This window comes from Hemitrygon akajei, unplaced genomic scaffold, assembly GCF_048418815.1.
Source record: "Hemitrygon akajei unplaced genomic scaffold, sHemAka1.3 Scf000118, whole genome shotgun sequence".
Classification (NCBI taxonomy): Eukaryota; Metazoa; Chordata; class Chondrichthyes; order Myliobatiformes; family Dasyatidae; genus Hemitrygon; species Hemitrygon akajei.
This window is the reverse complement of record NW_027332004.1, coordinates 438334-455539: the sequence shown is the minus strand read 5'-3', so window position 1 is coordinate 455539 and position 17206 is coordinate 438334. Positions and strand designations below refer to the sequence as shown.

At 49.0% G+C, this 17206-nt stretch overlaps 3 protein-coding genes across 3 annotated transcripts in view; all 3 read right to left on the bottom strand.

Annotated features, from left to right (window-relative positions):
• LOC140723550 (uncharacterized) overlaps positions 1-17206 on the bottom strand; it is a 448657-nt gene that overhangs the window by 207863 nt on the left and 223588 nt on the right. The window lies entirely within an intron of this gene.
• LOC140723530 (ribonuclease inhibitor-like) lies at positions 1608-17172 on the bottom strand. The gene is made up of 5 exons (XM_073038096.1): positions 16711-17172; positions 9046-9132; positions 3227-3397; positions 2904-3071; positions 1608-2739 (listed from the first exon to the last, which is right to left on the bottom strand). Exons 1-5 carry the CDS (start codon positions 17082-17084, stop codon positions 2646-2648), a joined length of 894 nt encoding a protein of 297 aa, XP_072894197.1. The 5' UTR covers positions 17085-17172; the 3' UTR covers positions 1608-2645.
• Positions 17152-17206, bottom strand: part of LOC140723549 (NACHT, LRR and PYD domains-containing protein 3-like) — a 34459-nt gene continuing 34404 nt past the window's right edge. The window contains exon 7 of the mRNA XM_073038123.1: positions 17152-17175. Coding sequence (XP_072894224.1) covers positions 17152-17175 — 24 coding nt within the window. The remainder of the gene's footprint in view (positions 17176-17206) is intronic.

Sequence of the window (17206 nt, the reverse complement as noted above, 5' to 3'; positions counted from 1 at the left end):
GATGGAGATGGGGACTGTGGGAGCGAGAGTCTGAGGGTGTGTGTTGTGGGTCTCATCTCCTCTCCTCACCTTCTCTTTCTCCCCTCCTCAATCTGTCCCCTCCCGCTCCCCCACCCTGCAGAAAGTGGTGGTGGTCCACGCCAACCAGCCCGCACCGCCAGACCTCGCCTCCATCTTCTCCGGCAAGCCGGCGCCCACTCCTGCCTTTGACGGGCCCCAGTGACGACACGTCCCCCTACTCCACGGGACAGCCTGAAGGATTCGGGCCGAACAATCTGAGGCTCAGCCCGGAAGAAAAGTCAAAGCAGGACTTTAGAGACTGAGGAGAGGAGGGGAGGGTAACGGTGCTAGCCTCTTCCTGTAGTCACATTCCTCCCCCGTGGGAACCCCCCAGTTCCATCTCCCTTGTTACGAGACGCCCTCTCCCACCCTCGGCTCCCGTCACTCCTGAAACACTCCGCTCTCTGTCCCCTCTATCACCGCCCATCTCACCCTGGCTGGCGGCCATTTTGTGATGGTTACCATTGACAACCGCTCTCCCCGCATCATAGAATGGGGCACACCCTTTTCCTCACCTTCCACTCACTTCCCTCCCTGTTAATTCAATCTCAACTCCTCATCCCTCCTCTCCTTCCCCTCGGTGCCCGCTCTCACATCTCTCCATTAAAGCTTCTGCCGACAGCCATTGTGTGACAGTCAGACCCTCCTTCCCACTCACCATCTTGTCACCCTCCTTCCCATCCCATCACTCGCAATCCCCTTCCCTCCCTCCCCTCGCTCTCCTCTCCCCGCCATCTCGATGCTCTGCATCGTAAGCTGGTTGGCTGCCATTTTGCGATGTCAATATTCGCCTCTCCTCATTGCCCTCTTTCTCTCTCTCTGTTACCTGGTGAGTCACTCTCCTACTCACCCCGTCACTCCTGACACCCTTTCCCCTCTCTGGCCCCTTGCCCTTTCTCCCACTATCCACCACATCCTGGGTGATGGACATTTTCTGATGGGAAATTTCGCTCCCTCACCCAATCCCTTCTCCCCCGTTCGTTGAGTGAGTCGCTCCCCTCTCCCTCATTGAGACAATGAACTCCCCGACCCATCAGCCCTGACCGCGTCCCTGACCCCCGCCCCACTTTTTTGCAGCTCGTCTTATTTGCGAAGGAAATGTCACCACTCATTCATTCACTATTGAAAAATTCACTCCCCCACACACCCCATCCTGTCCAATCAGACCACTCCCTCCCGTCCCATCACTCCCCCTCCCTCCCCATCCCATCACTCCCCCTCCCTCCCCGTCCCATCACTCCCGCTCCCTCCCCATCCCATCACTCCCCCTCCCTCCCCGTCCCATCACTCCCGCTCTCTCCCCGTCCCATCACTCCCGCCCCCTTCCAGTCGTTTCACTCCTCCTCACCCCGTCTTTATCATCTCCATGTCGGCCCCAGTTTGTGACAGGAGCTTCCACCCCTCCCCTTTCCGTCCCCTATTGAGTCAGTGACTTTGCCACGCTCACCGTCTCATCATTCCACTCCTCGTCCCATCACTCCTCTTCCTCCCAAACCCCTCACCCCTCCTCCCCAAAACCCACATGTATATGTGTATGTGTGAATATCTGAGATATATACTTCAGTTTATTCAATGACAAAATAATTAGAATTAAAACACATACACAATATGGAAGACAATATAAAACACAAATTAAAATGCTGTTATTACAATCAATAACACACTCGATCCCAGGATTGTATCCATGGACACCGCATGTTCCTTCGCCATAGATTCTGTGTCTGACAGTGGCCATTGTAAGTCAGTGTCTCACTCCATCCCTGGCGGCCACATTAACCAAGGATTCGTCCATTTTAAATCAGCGCGTCACTTCTCCCAAAGCCGTCACTCCCTCCCCAGCGGCCATTTCAAGTGAAGCGTCGGACATCCCACCTCTCCTGCATATTGATAGCGGCTCCCTGGCGCCCCCAAATTGTATACAATATCCCGGAAATCGTTTTTTTTAGAACGAGAGAGACAGAGAATTGAATACTCTCCCACGGCAGAGTAAAAAAATATAAAACGTACTGCACCCCAGACTACACTGAAGTGTTCCCCTGCCTACTAGGGGTCAGGAATAATGACAGTGTTGCTCGCTGCACTGTTTGCAACATTGAGTTTTCTATTGCCCGTGGAGGGTTAAATCACTGTTGAGGTAAGTTTAACGGGTGTCATTCATTTATTAGCATAGCTAACGCTATTTAAACTAGCTGGCTAGCCGGTAAGGAGCTAGTCTATTGCAGACATCCCACGTCTCCCGGGAGTTCCAGGAGTCTCCCGCAAATTGATGGTGCCTGCTTCGCTGAAATGAGATTTTGCAGCGTGTGATTAATTGAGTGATGGAGTGGTGCAGACGGGTCATTTTTCCGGGGTGTCACGTAGGGAGTCTCGAACACGCACATCCGGCGGACAACAGGCGGAAACACGTCACTGCGGGACCGCTCTGAGCGACACACAGCCCGAGGCCTGAGCCGGTTCCATTAAAACCGTTGGGAATCAGCCCCGGCGCGCGGCCATTAAAGGTAAGGGCGGGAATTAAAGGGGAGGACGGGGAATCGGCCAAAATGTCCCCATCCCGCGGGCGGGTCTGTTCACCATTCAGATGTTCACAGATCCACGATCACTCTAAGTCTGGGTCTGACTCCATGCAGAGATCTCAGTTCCTTCCTCCCGGTCTCACTGAACTCATTCCTCTCCAGCCTGAAACAGATGGGAGAATAAAGATGAAATAAACAGATTACACAACAGTGTCAGTAACAGGGGACCGGGGTTAATGTTTCAACAACACTCACAGACAAATATCACCAGAAAACCCGCGGGTCTGCTGATATTTTATCACATTGAACATTAACACAAACACTCACCGGATCCACTCCAGACTTGGGAGGGTCAGTATGAGGCGGCGGAGAGCGGGGACAGATCGGTCTGACAGTGAGTTGTATCTCACGTCCAGCTCCGTCAGTGATGGGTTTGTACAGAGAGCGGAGACGAGATCCTCGACACCAGAATCTGTGAGACCGACATCCCTCAGCCTGGAGGTGAGAGAGAGTGAGGGTGAAGGACAGAGAGAGACAGGAGATGGTACAAATCCCCAGTGTTTATCAGTAACACAATCACTGATCACATTAATTTTCAGTGTCAGACACCCAGTGACTGTAAACACAATCTCCCACAGTCTGGTACTTACTCCAGTTTCTGTATTTTACACACCGGGTTCCTCAGAGCCGCAGACACCAGTCTCACTCCTGAATCTTCCAGATTATTATAACTCAGGACCAGTTCCGTCAGTGATGGGTTTGTACTGAGAGCGGAGACGAGATCCTCGACACCAGAATCTGTGAGACCGACACCGATCAGCCTGGAGATGAGAGGGAGTGAGGGTGAAGGACACAGAGAGACAGGAGACGGTACAAATCCCCAAATCCCCAGTGTTTATCAGTAACACAATTACTGATTTTTTTCTTCAGCACGACTGCGCAAGTCGGCCAGTGAGAACAGCGAGAAGAGTTTAAATGGATGACAGATTTACAGAGCGAGCATTAGAGGAGCGGGAGACAGAGTAGGAAGGCTTTGGCTCAACGGGGCTTCGGCGATAAAGGGTCGAGGCGAGGTGGGTTATCTGTTTACAATACAGACAGAGAGTATGTGTGTGAGGCTGGTTTTCTGTGCTCTGTGTTAGATGTGGGAGATCCTGGAGACTCCCAGCCTCCTGGACGGCAACATCTGCACTTGGTGTATCGAGCTGAAGCTCCTTCGGGACTGAGTTAGGGAACTGGAGATGCAGTTCGATGACCCTCGACTGGTCAGGGAGAGCGAGGAGGTGATAGAGAGGAGTTACAGGCAGGTGGTCACACCGGGGCCATGGGAGACTGAAGAAGTGGGTCACAGTTGGAGAGGGAAGGGCAAGAAGCAGGTACTAGAGAGTACCCCTGTGGCTGTACCCCTTGACAATAAGTACTCCTGTTTGACTGCTGGAGGGGAAGCAACAACAGCTACGCGTCTGGCATAGAGTCTGGCCCTGTGGTTCAGAAGGGTGGGGAAAGGAAGAGGATGGCAGCAGAGATAGGGGACTCTATAGTTAGGGGGTCAGACAGACGATTCTGTGGATGGAGGAAAGAAACTCGGATGGTAGTTTGCCTCCCAGGTTCCAGGGTCCAGGATGTTTCTGATTTCGTCCAAGATATCGTGCTGTGGGATGGAGAACAGCCAGAGGTCGTGGTACATATTGGTACCAGTGACATAGGTAGGAAAAGGGAAGAGGTCCTGAAAGTAGACTACAGGGAGTTAGGAAGGAAGTTGAGAAGCAGGACCTCAGAGGTAGTGATCTCAGAATTACTGGGGGGAGGGAACCAAATTGATGTGACGGAGGAGAGGAAGGTTGGCTCACAAATAGAGAGAATTTGGAGACAGTGTGAAAGGGAGGATACGCAGGTGATAGAGAAGGGAGGCACTCAGTCTGATGGTTTGAGATAGATAGATAGATAGATAGATAGATAGATAGATAGATAGATAGATAGATAGATAGATAGATAGATAGATAGATAGATACTTTATTCATCCCCATGGGGAAATTCAACATTTTTTCCAATGTCCCATACACTTGTTGTAGCAAAAACTCATTACATACAATACTTAACTCAGTAATAATATGATATGCATCTAAATCACTAACTCAAAAAGCATTAATAATAGCTTTAAAAAAAGTTCTTAAGTCCTGGCAGTTGAATTGTAAAGCCTAATGGCATTGGGGAGTATTGACCTCTTCATCCTGTCTGAGGAGCATTGCATCGATAGTAACCTGTCGCTGAAACTGCTTCTCTGTCTCTGGATGGTGCTATGTAGAGGATGTTCAGGGTTTTCCATAATTGACCGTAGCCTACTCAGAGCCCTTCGCTCAGCTACCGATGTTAAACTCTCCAGTACTTTGCCCACGACAGAGCCCGCCTTCCTTACCAGCTTATTAAGACGTGAGGCGTCCTTCTTCTTAATGCTTCCTCCCCAACATGCCACCACAAAGAAGAGGGCGCTCTCAACAACTGACCTATAGAACATCTTCAGCATCTCACTGCAGACATTGAATGACGCCAACCTTCTAAGGAAGTACAGTCGACTCTGTGCCTTCCTGCACAAGGCATCTGTGTTGGCAGTCCAGTCTAGCTTCTCATCTAACTGTACTCCCAGATACTTGTAGGTCTTAACCTGCTCCACACATTCTCCATTAATGATCACTGGCTCCATATGAGGCCTAGATCTCCTAAAGTTCACCACCATCTCCTTGGTCTTGGTGATATTGAGACGCAGGTAGTTTGAGTTGCACCATATCACAAAGTCCTGTATCAGTTTCCTATACTCCTCCTCCTGTCCATTCCTGACACACCCCACTATGGCCGTGTCATCAGCGAACTTCTGCACATGGCAGGACTCCGAGTTATATTGGAAGTCTGATGTGTACAGGGTGAACAGGACCGGAGAGAGTACGGTTCCCTGTGGCGCTCCTGTGCTGCTGACCACCATGTCAGACCTACAGTCTCCCAACCGCACATACTGAGGTCTATCTGTCAAGTAGTCCACTATCCAATCCACCATGTGAGAGTCTACTCCCATCTCCGTTAGTTTGTGCTTTAAGATCTTGGGCTGGATGGTGTTAAAGGCACTAGAGAAGTCAAGGAATGTAATCCTCACAGCACAACTGACCCCATCTAGGTGAGAGAGTGATTTGTGCAGCAAATACGTGATAGCATCCTCCACTCCCACCTTCTCCTTATACGCAAACTGAAGCGGATCCCGGGCGTGCCTGGTTTGTGGCCTCAGATTCTGTATTATCAGCCGCTCCATGGTCTTCATCACGTGCGACGTCAAGGCAACAGGTCTGAAGTCATTCAACTCCTTTGGTTGTGGTTTCTTCGGTACCGGGACAATACAAGATGTTTTCCACTGTCTGGGTACTCTTCTCTGATCTAGACTCATGTTGAAGATGCGCTGTAGTGGTTCTCCCAGTTCAGTCACACAGGCCCTCAGTAATCGTGGGGAAACTCCATCCGGTCCAGCCGCCTTGCTTTAATGCAAGGAGTATGATGAATAAAATGGATGAGCTTAGAGCGTGGATCAGCTCTCGGAGCTATGATGTTATGGCCATTACAGAGTCTTGGATGGTGCAGGAGCAGGAATGGCTACTTCAAGTGTCAGGATTTAATTGCTTCAGAAAGGACAGAGAGGGAGTCAAAAGAGGTGGGGACGTGGCACTGTTGATCAGAAATAGTGTCACTGCTGCAGAAAAGGAGGACGTCATGGAGGGGTTGTCTACGGCGTCTCTGTGGGTGAAAGTTAGGAACAGGAAGGGGGATCAATAACTCTACTGGGTGTTTTGTATAGACCACCCAACAGTAACAGGGACATCGAGGAGCAGATAGGGAGGCAGATACTGGAAAGGAGTAACAATAACAGGGTTGTTGAGGTGTGAGATTTTAACTTCCCAAGTATTGATTGACAGCTCTCTAGATTGAGGGGTTTAGATGGAGTGGAGTTTGTTAGGTGTGTTCAGGAAGGTTTTCTGACACAATATGTAGATAAGCCTACAAGAGGAGAGGTTGTACTTGATCTGCTATTGGGAAATGAACCTGGCCTGGTGTCAGGTCTCTCAGTGGGAGAGCATTTTGGAGATAGTGATCACAATTCTATCTCTTTTACAATAGCCTTAGAGAGGGATAGGAACAGGCAAGCTAGGGAAACCTTTAATTGGAGTAAGGGAAACTATGAGGCTATCAGGCTGGAACTTGTAAACATAAATTGGAAACTGATGTTCTCAGGGAAACATACCGAAAAAATGTAGAAAATGTTCAGGGGATATTTGCATGGGGTTCTGAGTAGGTACGTTCCAATGAGACATGGAAAGGATGGTAGGGTACAAGATCCGTGGTGCACAAAGACTGTTGTAAATCTAGTCAAGAAGAAAAGAAGAGCTTATGAAAGGTTCAAAAAACGAGGTAATGATATGAATCTGGAAGATTATAAGGCTAGCAGGAAGGAGCTTAAGAATGAAATCAGGAGAGCTAGAAGTGGCCATGAGAAGGCCTTGGCGGACAGGATTAAGGGAAACCCCAAAGCATTCTGCAAGTATGTGAAGAGCAAGAGGATGAAATGTGAAATAGGATCAAACTGGTGTGACGATGGAAAATTGTGTATGGAACCGGAGGAAATAGCAGAGGTATTTAATAAACCATTTGCTTCAGTATTCATGACGGGAAAGGATCTTGGCGATTGTAGGGATGAATTGCAGTGGACTGAAAAGCTTGAGAATGTAAATATTAAGGAAGAGGATGTGGTGGAGCTTTTGGAAAGCATCAAGTTGAATAAGTTACCGGGACTGGAAGGTAGAGCAGCAGATGTAGTGTATATGGATTTTAGCAAGGCATTTGATAAGGTACCCCATGCAAGGCTTATTGAGAAAGTAAGGAGGCATGGGATCCAAGGGGACATTGCTTTGTGGATCCAGAACTGGCTTGCTCACAGAAGACAAAGAGTGGTTGTAGATGGGTCATATTCTGCATGGATGTTGGTGACCAGTGGTGTGCCTCAGGGAGCTGTTCTGGGACCCCTAGTCTTTGTGATTTTTATAAATGACCTGGATGAGGAAGTGGAGGGTAGTGTTAGTAAGTTTGCTGATGACACAAAGGTTAGGGGTGTTGTGGATAGTGTGGAGGGTTGTCAGATGTCACAGCGGGACACCGAAAGGATGCAAAACTGGGCTGAGAAGTTGCAAATGGAGTTCAACCCAGGTAAGTGTGAAGTGGTTCATTTTGGTAGGTCAAATATGCTGGTAGAATATAGTGTTAATGGTAAGAGTCTTGACAGTGTGGAGGATCAGAGGGATCTTGGGGTCCGAGTACATAGGACACTCAAAGCTGCTATGCAGGTTGACTCTGTAGTTAAGAAGGTGTACGGTGTATTGGCCTTCATCAGTCGTGGGATTGAGTTTAAGAGTCGAGAGGTAATGTTTAAGAGTTGAGAGGTTATGAGGGGGATAGATCGAGTTGACGTGGATAAGCTTTATACATTGAGAGTAAGGGAGCTTCAAACAAGAGGACATGAGTTGAGAGTTAGTGGGCAAAAGTTTAAGGGAAACAAGAGGAGAAATTTCTTTACTCAGAGAGTGGTAGCTGTGTGGAACGAGCTTCCAGTAGAAGTGGTAGAGACAGGTTCGGTATTGTCATTTAAAGTAAAATTGCATCGGAATATGGACAGGAAAGGAATGGAGGGTTATGGGCTGAGTGCAGGTCGGTGGGACTAGGTGAGAGTAAGCGTTCGGCATGGACAAGGGCCAAGATGGCCTATTTCCTTGCTGTTATGGTTATATGGTTATATGTTGCAGCTATATAGGACCCTGATCAGACCCCACTTGGAGTATTGTGCTCAATTCTGGTCGCCTCACTATAGAAAGGACATGGAAACCATAGAAACGGTGCAAAGGAGATTTCCAAGGATGTTGCCTGGATTGGGGAGCATGCCTTATGAGAATAGGTTGAGTGAACACGGCCTTTTCTCTTGGAGTGACGGAGGATGAGAGGTGATTTGATAGAGGTGTACACGATAATGAGATCATTGATCATGTAGACAGTCAGAGGCTTTTCCCCCAGGGCTGAAATGGCTAACATGAGAGGGCATAGTTTTAAGATGCTTGGAAGTAGGTACAGAGGAGATGTCAGGGGTAAGTTTTTTTACACAGAGAGTGGTGAGTGCGTGGAATGGGCTGCTGGCGGCGGTGGTGGAGACGGAAACGATCGGATCTTTTAACTCCAGGAAGGCTACATGGAGCTTAGAAACATGGAGGGCTATGGGTAAAACCGAGGTAATTCTAAAGTAGAAACATGTTCGGCACAGCGTTGTGGGCCGAAGGGCCTGTATTGTCCTGTATGTTTTCTATGTTTCTTTGTTTCTACTGATCACATTAATGTTCAGTGTCAGACACCCAGTGACTGTAAACACAATCTCCCACAGTCTGGTACTTACCCCAGTTTCTGTATTTTACACTCCGGGTTCCTCAGAGCCGCAGACACCAGTTTCACTCCTGAATCTCCCAGTTCATTCCACCCAAGCCTAAACACAAACAGACAGATTGATGAACAAAGTGATTCAAACCGTGGGTCTGGGGGAATTTCTCTCACTTAGATATTTCAGGAAACATTAAACCCTTCTGTAAATCACTGATCGGAGTTCCCATCACTGTCAATGTCCCTCACTGACCAGCTCCAGCGTATTCACCAAATGTCAGTAATTTAGTCTGTCAGTGTGACCCTGTAAACTCTACATATTCTCTCTCATTTCCAGACGTCTAAACAAAATGTTCTTGACCGAAATGCAGAAATGTCAATGGGACACAGTGAAATAGACCCAACCGAGCTAAAGGGATGGGAAAGAGAGATCCCACAAGAAGAGTGTGGGATGGGAAATGAGGCCCCACACGAGAAAGAGAGATGGTTAATAGAGATCCCACAGGAGGAAGGGGATGGGGATGAGAGATCCCACAGGAGGATGGGAGATGGGGAAGAGAGATCCCACAGGAGGAAGGGGAATGGGGAAGAGTTCCCACAGGAGAAAGGGGAATGGGGAAGAGTTCCCACAGGTGACAGGGGGATGGGGAAGATAGATCCCACAGGAGGAATTGGGATGGGGAAGAGAGATCCCACAGGAGGAAGTGGGATGGGGAAGAGAGATCCCACAGGAGGAAGTGGGATGGGGAAGAGAGATCCCACAGATTGAAGGGGGATGGTGAAGAGATCCCATCTTAGGAACGGGATGGGGAAGAGAGTTCCAACAGCAGGAAGTTGTTGGGGAAGAGAGATCCCACAGGAGGAAGGTTGATGGGGAAGAGAGATCCCACAGGAGGAAATGGGATGGGGAAGAGAGATCCCACAATGGGAAGCGGGATGGGGAAGAGAGATCCCACAGGAGGAAGTGGGATGAGGAAGAGAGATCCCACAGATTGAAGGGGGATGGTGAAGAGATCCCACCTTAGCAACGGGATGGGGAAGAGAGATCCCACAGGAGGAAATGGGATGGGGAAGAGAGATCCCACAATGGGAAGCGGGATGGGGAAGAGAGATCCCACAGGAGAAAGCGGGATGGGAGAGAGAGATACCACGGGAGGAGAGTGGGAACAGAGGCCCAAATGAAGGAAGGGGTATGGTGAAGAGAGATCAGACAGGAGGATGAGGGATGAGTAGGAGAAATCCCATGAGAGGAAGGGGGATGTGGAAGGTAGAGCCCACAGGAGGATTTTGGATGGAGTAGAGATCCCAAATAGGAACGTGGATGGGGATGAGATATCCCACCGGAGGTAGGGGGATGGGGAAGGGTGATCCCAGAGGAGGAAGTGGAATGGGGAAGAGAGATCTCATAGTAAGAAAGGGGATGGGAAAGAGGGATCACTCAGGAGGAAGGGAGATGAGAAAGATAGATGCCGCAGGAAGAGGGGAATTGGAACAGAGGCCCAAATTCAGGAAGGGGGATGGTGAAGGGAGAGCCCATAGGAGCATGGGGGATGGGGAAAAGAGATTCCACAGTGGGAATGGGGATGGGGACGTGAGATCCCACAGGAGGAAGTGGGATTGTGAAGAGAGATCACATAGGAGGAAGGAGCATGCGGAAGAGAGATCCCGTAGGAGGATGGCAGATGAGTAGGAGAGATACCTCAGGAGGATTGGGGATGGGAAAGAGAGATCCCACAGGAAGTGGGGACATGGAACAGAAGAACCACAGGAGGAAGAGGTGGGGAAGAGCGATCCCACCAGAGGAAGTGTGATGGGGAAAAGAGATCCCACAGGAGGAAGGGGATGGGGAAGAGAGATCCCACCTGTGGAAGGGGGTTGGGAAAGAGAGCCCAGAGGAGGAAGTGGAATGTGGAAGAGAGGTCCAACAGAAGGAAGAGGATGGGAAAGAGAGATCCCATAGCAAGAAAGCTGGTGGGGAAGACAAATCCCGCAGAAGGAAGGGCATGGGGAAGAGAGATCCCACAGGAAGAAGGGGATGGGGAAGTGAGATCCCACAGTTGGAAGTGCGATCAGGTAAAGAGATGCCAGAGCAGGCAAGTGGATGAGAAGAGATATCCAATAGCAGGAAGGTAATGGGCAAGTGAGATCCCACAAGGAGGATGTGGAAGAGAGATCACACAGGATGAAGTGGGATTGAAGGAGAGATCACATAGGGGGAAGGAGCATACGGAAGAGAGATGTAGGATGAGTAGAAGAGATATCTCATAAGTAATGGGGATGGGAAAGAGAGATCCCACAGGAAGAGGGGCATGGGAAAAGAAGTTCCACAGGAGGAAGGGTGATGGGAAGAGAGATCCCTCGGGAGGAATGGGGATGAGTAGGAGAGATCCCACGGGAATTGGGGGATTGGAACAGAGGCCCCACAGGAGGAAGGGTGATGGGGAAGAGAGATGGCACAGGAGGGATGGGGATGGGAAGAGAGATCCCTCGGGAGGAAGGGGTTTGGGGAAGAGAGATCCCACAAGAGGATGGGTAATGGGGAAGAGAGATGCTACAGGAGGATGGGAAATGGGGAACCAAGATCCCATAGGAAGTGGATGGACGGGAACAGAGCCCCCAGGGTGGTCAGGTGGATGGGGAAGAGAGATCCCACAGTAGGAAATGGGATAGGGAAGAGAGATTCCACAGGAAGAAAGGGGTGGGGAGTTTAAATCCCACAGGAGGAAGGGGGATGCGGAAGAGAGATCCAACAGATGGAAGTGGGATGGGAACAGATGCCCCAGAGGGTGAAAGGGGATGCGGAAGAGAGATCCCACAGGAGCATGGGGGGTGGAGGAGAGATTCCACTGTAGGAATGGGGATGTGGAAGAGAGATTCATCAGGAGGACGGGAACTGGCGATGAGAGATCCCACAGGAGGAAGGGATGGGGATGAGAGATCCCACAGGGGGAAGGTGTTGTTGAGGAGAGATCCAGCAGTTGGAAAGAAGGGGGAGTGGGAACAGAGAGGCCAGAGGATAAAAGGGTAAAAGAGGGATGGGAAAGCAAGATCTCACAGGTGGATTGCTTCCCGTGCCACGTGCTAGTGAGGCTCGAAATAGGAAGATAATGCAGCTAAATACGTGGCTGAGGTGATGGTGCATGAGGGAGGGGTTCATGTTTCTGGACAATTGGGCTTTCTTCCAGGGAAGGTGGGACCCGTTCGAATTGGACGGTTTGCACCTGAACTGGAGGGGACTAACATCCTTGCCGGTAAGTTAGCAAGTTCTGCTCCGGGGGTTTTAAACTAGATTGCAGGGGCAGGGGGCAGAGTGTTAGAGCAGATAGTCAGGTGGAGGAGGATAAGGGTCATGCGAGGACTGCTTGTATGGACAGATATCAAAGGTTTGTACGTGATAGAAATGTTCTCAGGTGCATCTATTTCCATGCAAGGAGTATTGTAGGTAAGGCAGATGAGTTTAGGGCGTGGATTGGCACGATGATATCGACATTATTGCTATTAGTAAGACTTGGTTGAGGAGGGGCAGGACTGGCAGCTTCATGTTCCGGGTTTCCATTGTTTCAGACATGATAGGGGGGAGGGATGAAAAGGGGAGGAGTGGCATTACCAGTCAGGGAGAATATCACAGCTGTGCGTAGACGGGACAGCCCGGAGGATTTGTCTACAGAGGCCGTATGGGTGGAGCTGAGGAACGGGAAAGGTGTGACCACACGAATAGGGTTGTATTATAGACCACCCAATAGGCAGAGAGAATTGGAGGAGCAAATCTGTAGAGAGGTAGCAGACCGATGTAAGAAACAGAAAGTTGTAATCGTAGGGGATTTTAACTTTCCACATATTGACTGGGACTCCCACTCTGAGAAAGGGTTAGATCGCGTGGAGCTTGTCAAATGTGTTCAGGAAAGTTTTCTAAATCAATATATTGAGGTACCAACGAGAGAGGGTGCAGTACCTGATCTCCTATTAGGGAACCAGACAGGTCAGGTGACAGAAGTATATGTAAGCAAACATTTTGGGTCCAGTGACCATAATGTCATTAATTTCAAGATAATTATGGATAAGGATAGGACTGGTCCACCAGTTAAGGTTCTGAATTGGAGAAGGGATTTCCAATTTTGTGGAAATGAGAGAGGATCTGGGAAGAGTGGATTGGGATAAGTTGTTTTCTGGCAAGGATGTGTTCAGTAAGTGGAACGCCTTCAAGGGTGAAATTTTGAGAGTGCAGAGTTTGCATGTTCCTGCCAGGATTAAAGGCAAAGTTAACAGGCATAGGGAACCTTGGTTTACAAGTGATATTGGTGATCTGGTTAAGTAGGTGTTTAGCAGGTATAGGCAACAAGGAACAAATGAGGTACTTGAAGGGTGTAGAAAATGTAAGGGAATACTAAAGAAGGAAATCAGGAAGGCAAAAAGACATGAGGTTGCTTTGGCAGATAATGTGAAGGTAAACCCAAAGGGTTTCTACAAGTATATTGAGAGTAAAAGGATAGTAAAGGACAAAATTGGTCCCCTAGAAGATCAGAGTGGTCGTCTATGTGTGGAGCCTCACGAGATGGGGGAGGTCTTGAACAGTTTATTTGCATCAGTGTTTACTCAGGAAACTGGCATAGCGAATATGGAATTAAGGCAAACAAACAGTAGTGTCATGGAACATATAGAGATTAAAGAGGAGGAGCTGCTTACTGCCCTACAGTGAATAAAGGTAGATAAATCCCCCGGGCCTGACATGATATCTCCTCGGACCTCGAGAGAGACTAGTGTAGAAATTGCAGGGGCCCTGGCAGAAATATTTAAAATGTCCTCAGCCACGGGTGCGGTGCCAGAGGATTGGAGGGTAGCTCATGTTGTTCCGTTGTTTGAAAACGGCTCCAAAAGTACACCAGGTAATTACAGGCCAGTGAGCCTGACATCAGTAGTAGGTAAATTATCAGAAGGTGTTCTGAGAGATCGGGTATACAAGGATTTGGACAGCCAAGGGCTGATTAAAGATAGTCAACATGGCTTTGTGTGTGGTAGATCATGTTTAATGAATCTTGTAGTGTTTTTCGAGGTTACCAAGAATGCATATGAAGGAAAGGCTGTGGATGTTGTCTGCATGAACTTTAGTAAGGCCTTTGGCAAGGTCCCACGTAAGAGGTTAGTTCAGAAAGTTCAGACACTAGGTATCCATGGAGAGGTTGTAAACTGGATTCGAATTGGCTGTGTGGGAGAAGACAGAGAGTGGTAGTGGATGATTGCTTCTCAGACTGGAGGCCTGTGACTAGTGGTGTGTCTCAGGGATCTGTGCTGGGATCATTGTTGTTTGTTGTCTATATCAATGATCTAGATGATAATGTGATAAATTGGATCAGCAGGTTTGTGGCTGACGCTAAGATGGAGGCGTTGTGGACAGCGAGGAAAGCTTTCAAAGCTTGCAGAGGGATCTGGACCAACTGAAAGAATGGGCCAGAAAATGGCAGATAGAATTTAACGCAGACGTGTGAGGTGTTCCATTTTGGAAGGACAAATCAAGGTACGACATACACGATAAACGGTAGGGCACTGAGGAGTGTGGAGGAACAAAGGGATCTGGGAGTTCAGATACATAATTCCCTGAAAGAGGCGTCACAGGTGGACAGGGTTGTAAAGAAGGCTTTTGGCATCCTGGCATTCATAAATCAAAGTACTGAGTGTAGGAGATGGAATATTATGGTGAGGTTGTATAAGACATTGATGAGGTCAAATTTGGAGTATTGTGTGCAGTTCTGATCACCTAACTATAGGAAGGATATCAGTAAGTTTGAAAAAGTGCAGAGAAGATTTACTAGGATGTTGCTGGGTCTTCAAGAGTTGAGCTACAAGGAAAGATTGAACAGGTTAGGACTTTATTCCTTGGAGCGTAGAAGAATGAGGGGAGATTTGATAGAGGTTTACAAAATTATGAGGCTACAGACAGGGTAAATGCGAATAGGATCTTTCCACATAGATTAGGAGAGATAAATATGAGAAGACATGGCTTCAGCGTGAAAGGGGAAAGGTTTCGGAGAGCATTAGGAGGAACTTCTTCACTCAGAGGGTGGTGAGAGTGTGGAACGAGCTGCCATCTGATGTGGAAAATGTGGACTCACTCTTAAGCTTTAAGAATAAATTGGATAGATACATGGATGGGAGAGGTCTGGAGGGTTATGGACTGGGTGCAGGTCAATGGGACTAGCGGAATAAGGTTTTGGTACAGACTAGAAGGACCGAATGGCTTGTTTTCTGTGCTGTAGTGTTCTATGATTTTATGATTCTATGGGGAGGAGAGTTCCCACAGGAGGAAGGGGGATGGGGAAGATAGATCCCACAGGAGGAAGGCGGATTGGGAAGAGAGCACCCACAGGAGGAAGGGGGATGGGGAAGAGAGAACCCACAGGAGGAAGTGAGATGAGGAAGAGAGAACCCACAGGAGGAAGGGATCCCACAGGAAGAAGGGGATGGGGATGGGAGATCCCACAGGCGGCATGGGAGTGTGGAAGAGAGATCCCACAGGAGGAAGCGGGATAGAGAGAGAGAGATTAAACAGGATGAAGTGGGAAGGGGTTGAGAGATAGGCCAGGAGGAAGAGGGATATGGAAGAGAGTTCCCACAGGAGGATGTAGGATTGGGAAGAGAAATCTCACAGGAGGAAGGGGGTTGGGGAAGAAAAATTCCACAGGACAGTGGAGCATGCCAAAGAAAGATCCGACAGGAAGAAGTCGATGGGGAAGAGAGATCCCACAGGAGGAAATGTTATGGGGAAGAGGGTTCCAACAGAGGGAAGGGATGGGGAAGAGAAATCCATAGAAGGAAGGGGGATGGGGAAGAGCGATCCCATAGGTGAAAGGGAGATGGGGAAGAGAGATCTCACAGGAGGAAGAGCGATGAGGAGGAGAGATCTCACAAGAGGAAGGGGGATGGGGAGGAGAGATCTCACAGGAAGGGGGGGGGGGGGTTGTGTAGAAAAGACATCCCACAGGAGGATGAGGAAAGAGTGATAGAGAGCCGACAGGAGGAAATGGGATGGGGCGAGATTCCAAAGAATGGAAGGGGGATTGGGATGAGAGGTCCCACAGGAGGATTCCAAGGGTAAACAATAATCGTACAAGACGAGAGGATGCAGAAATTTTTTGTATGTGTGTGTTGGGTCTGAACAGAGGCCAAGAGGAGATGCGCCCTCGCTCTTTGCGTATCTGGAAGTGAACAAAGTCACACACGGGGACTGATGGTGACAGTCACACACGGGGAAGGGCAGGGGAGGACAATCTCACAATGGTATTTCTTTCCTTCTCACTGGGACAGTCTGCTGACAGTCTCCTGTCCTTCACCGGGAAGGGGGTGTGAATCTCTGACCCACCTGCTGCAGTGAGTGTCAGTCTGGGTGTCAGTAACAGTGCGAAGGAACATTGTCAGTGGACGTGTCACAGTCAGCGAGAAACACGGCCATTCCTGTGATTTACTACCATTAAACCAATGGCCGTAGTTCACTGATCTGATGAAGTCTCCAACATCCCTTCACAAGGAACCACAGAACCCTCCCATCCTTGGGGAATTACTGACCGATCCCCTGGGCATTTGCCACAATTCTTCACAATCCGATTTACCACAGATTTACCCAAATCCCTTTACATTGAAACAACACAATGAGACAGTTTCACAGTTCAGAGTGAGAGATAAACCAAGTTACCTCAACTCCTGGCACTTGTGCAGCCCGGGTCCCAGCCGCTGGATTCCTTCACTCTGAATGTGGCAGTCCTGCAGGTTGAGGTGTTTTATTGTATCACAGAGTCCGATGACATGAGACAGGACCGCACAGTCAACCGGGGTCAGTGTCATTCTACTGAATGAAAGTGTTTCCACAGATCCCAGTGCAGCCTGAGCCAGTCCATGATTCTGAGACTCAAACAGGTAGTGCAATGTGTTCAGGAGGCTCCTTTTACCAGCTTCACTCCTCGTGTTTCTACTCTGGTGTTGAACTTCCTCCTTCACCCAGTCAATCACCCGGCAGGTTGTTTGATGAGGAAATGGACCCAGAAACTCCTCCAGGCCCCGAGCTGTCATTGGGGAGGAGGGACCAGCAACAAAACGGAGAAATACCTCAAATCGCCCATCTGTCGTGTTGTGGGCTTCAGTGAGGAATTTCAGGATTTTCCTGGGATGTTGAGTCAGGAATTGTGCAACTG

Bases quoted from the DNA above. Each gene is read 5' to 3' on its own strand.
- LOC140723530 (XM_073038096.1), bottom strand. From the start codon at position 17,084: ATGACAGCTCGGGGCCTGGAGGAGTTTCTGGGTCCATTTCCTCATCAA. The intron at 9,133-16,710 runs GTAACTTGGTTT...GTTTGTGTTTAG, and splicing joins CACAAGTGCCAGGAGTTGAG to GCTTGGGTGGAATGAACTGG. The intron at 3,398-9,045 runs GTAAGTACCAGA...TCTCATCTCCAG, and splicing joins TGTAAAATACAGAAACTGGG to GCTGATCGGTGTCGGTCTCA.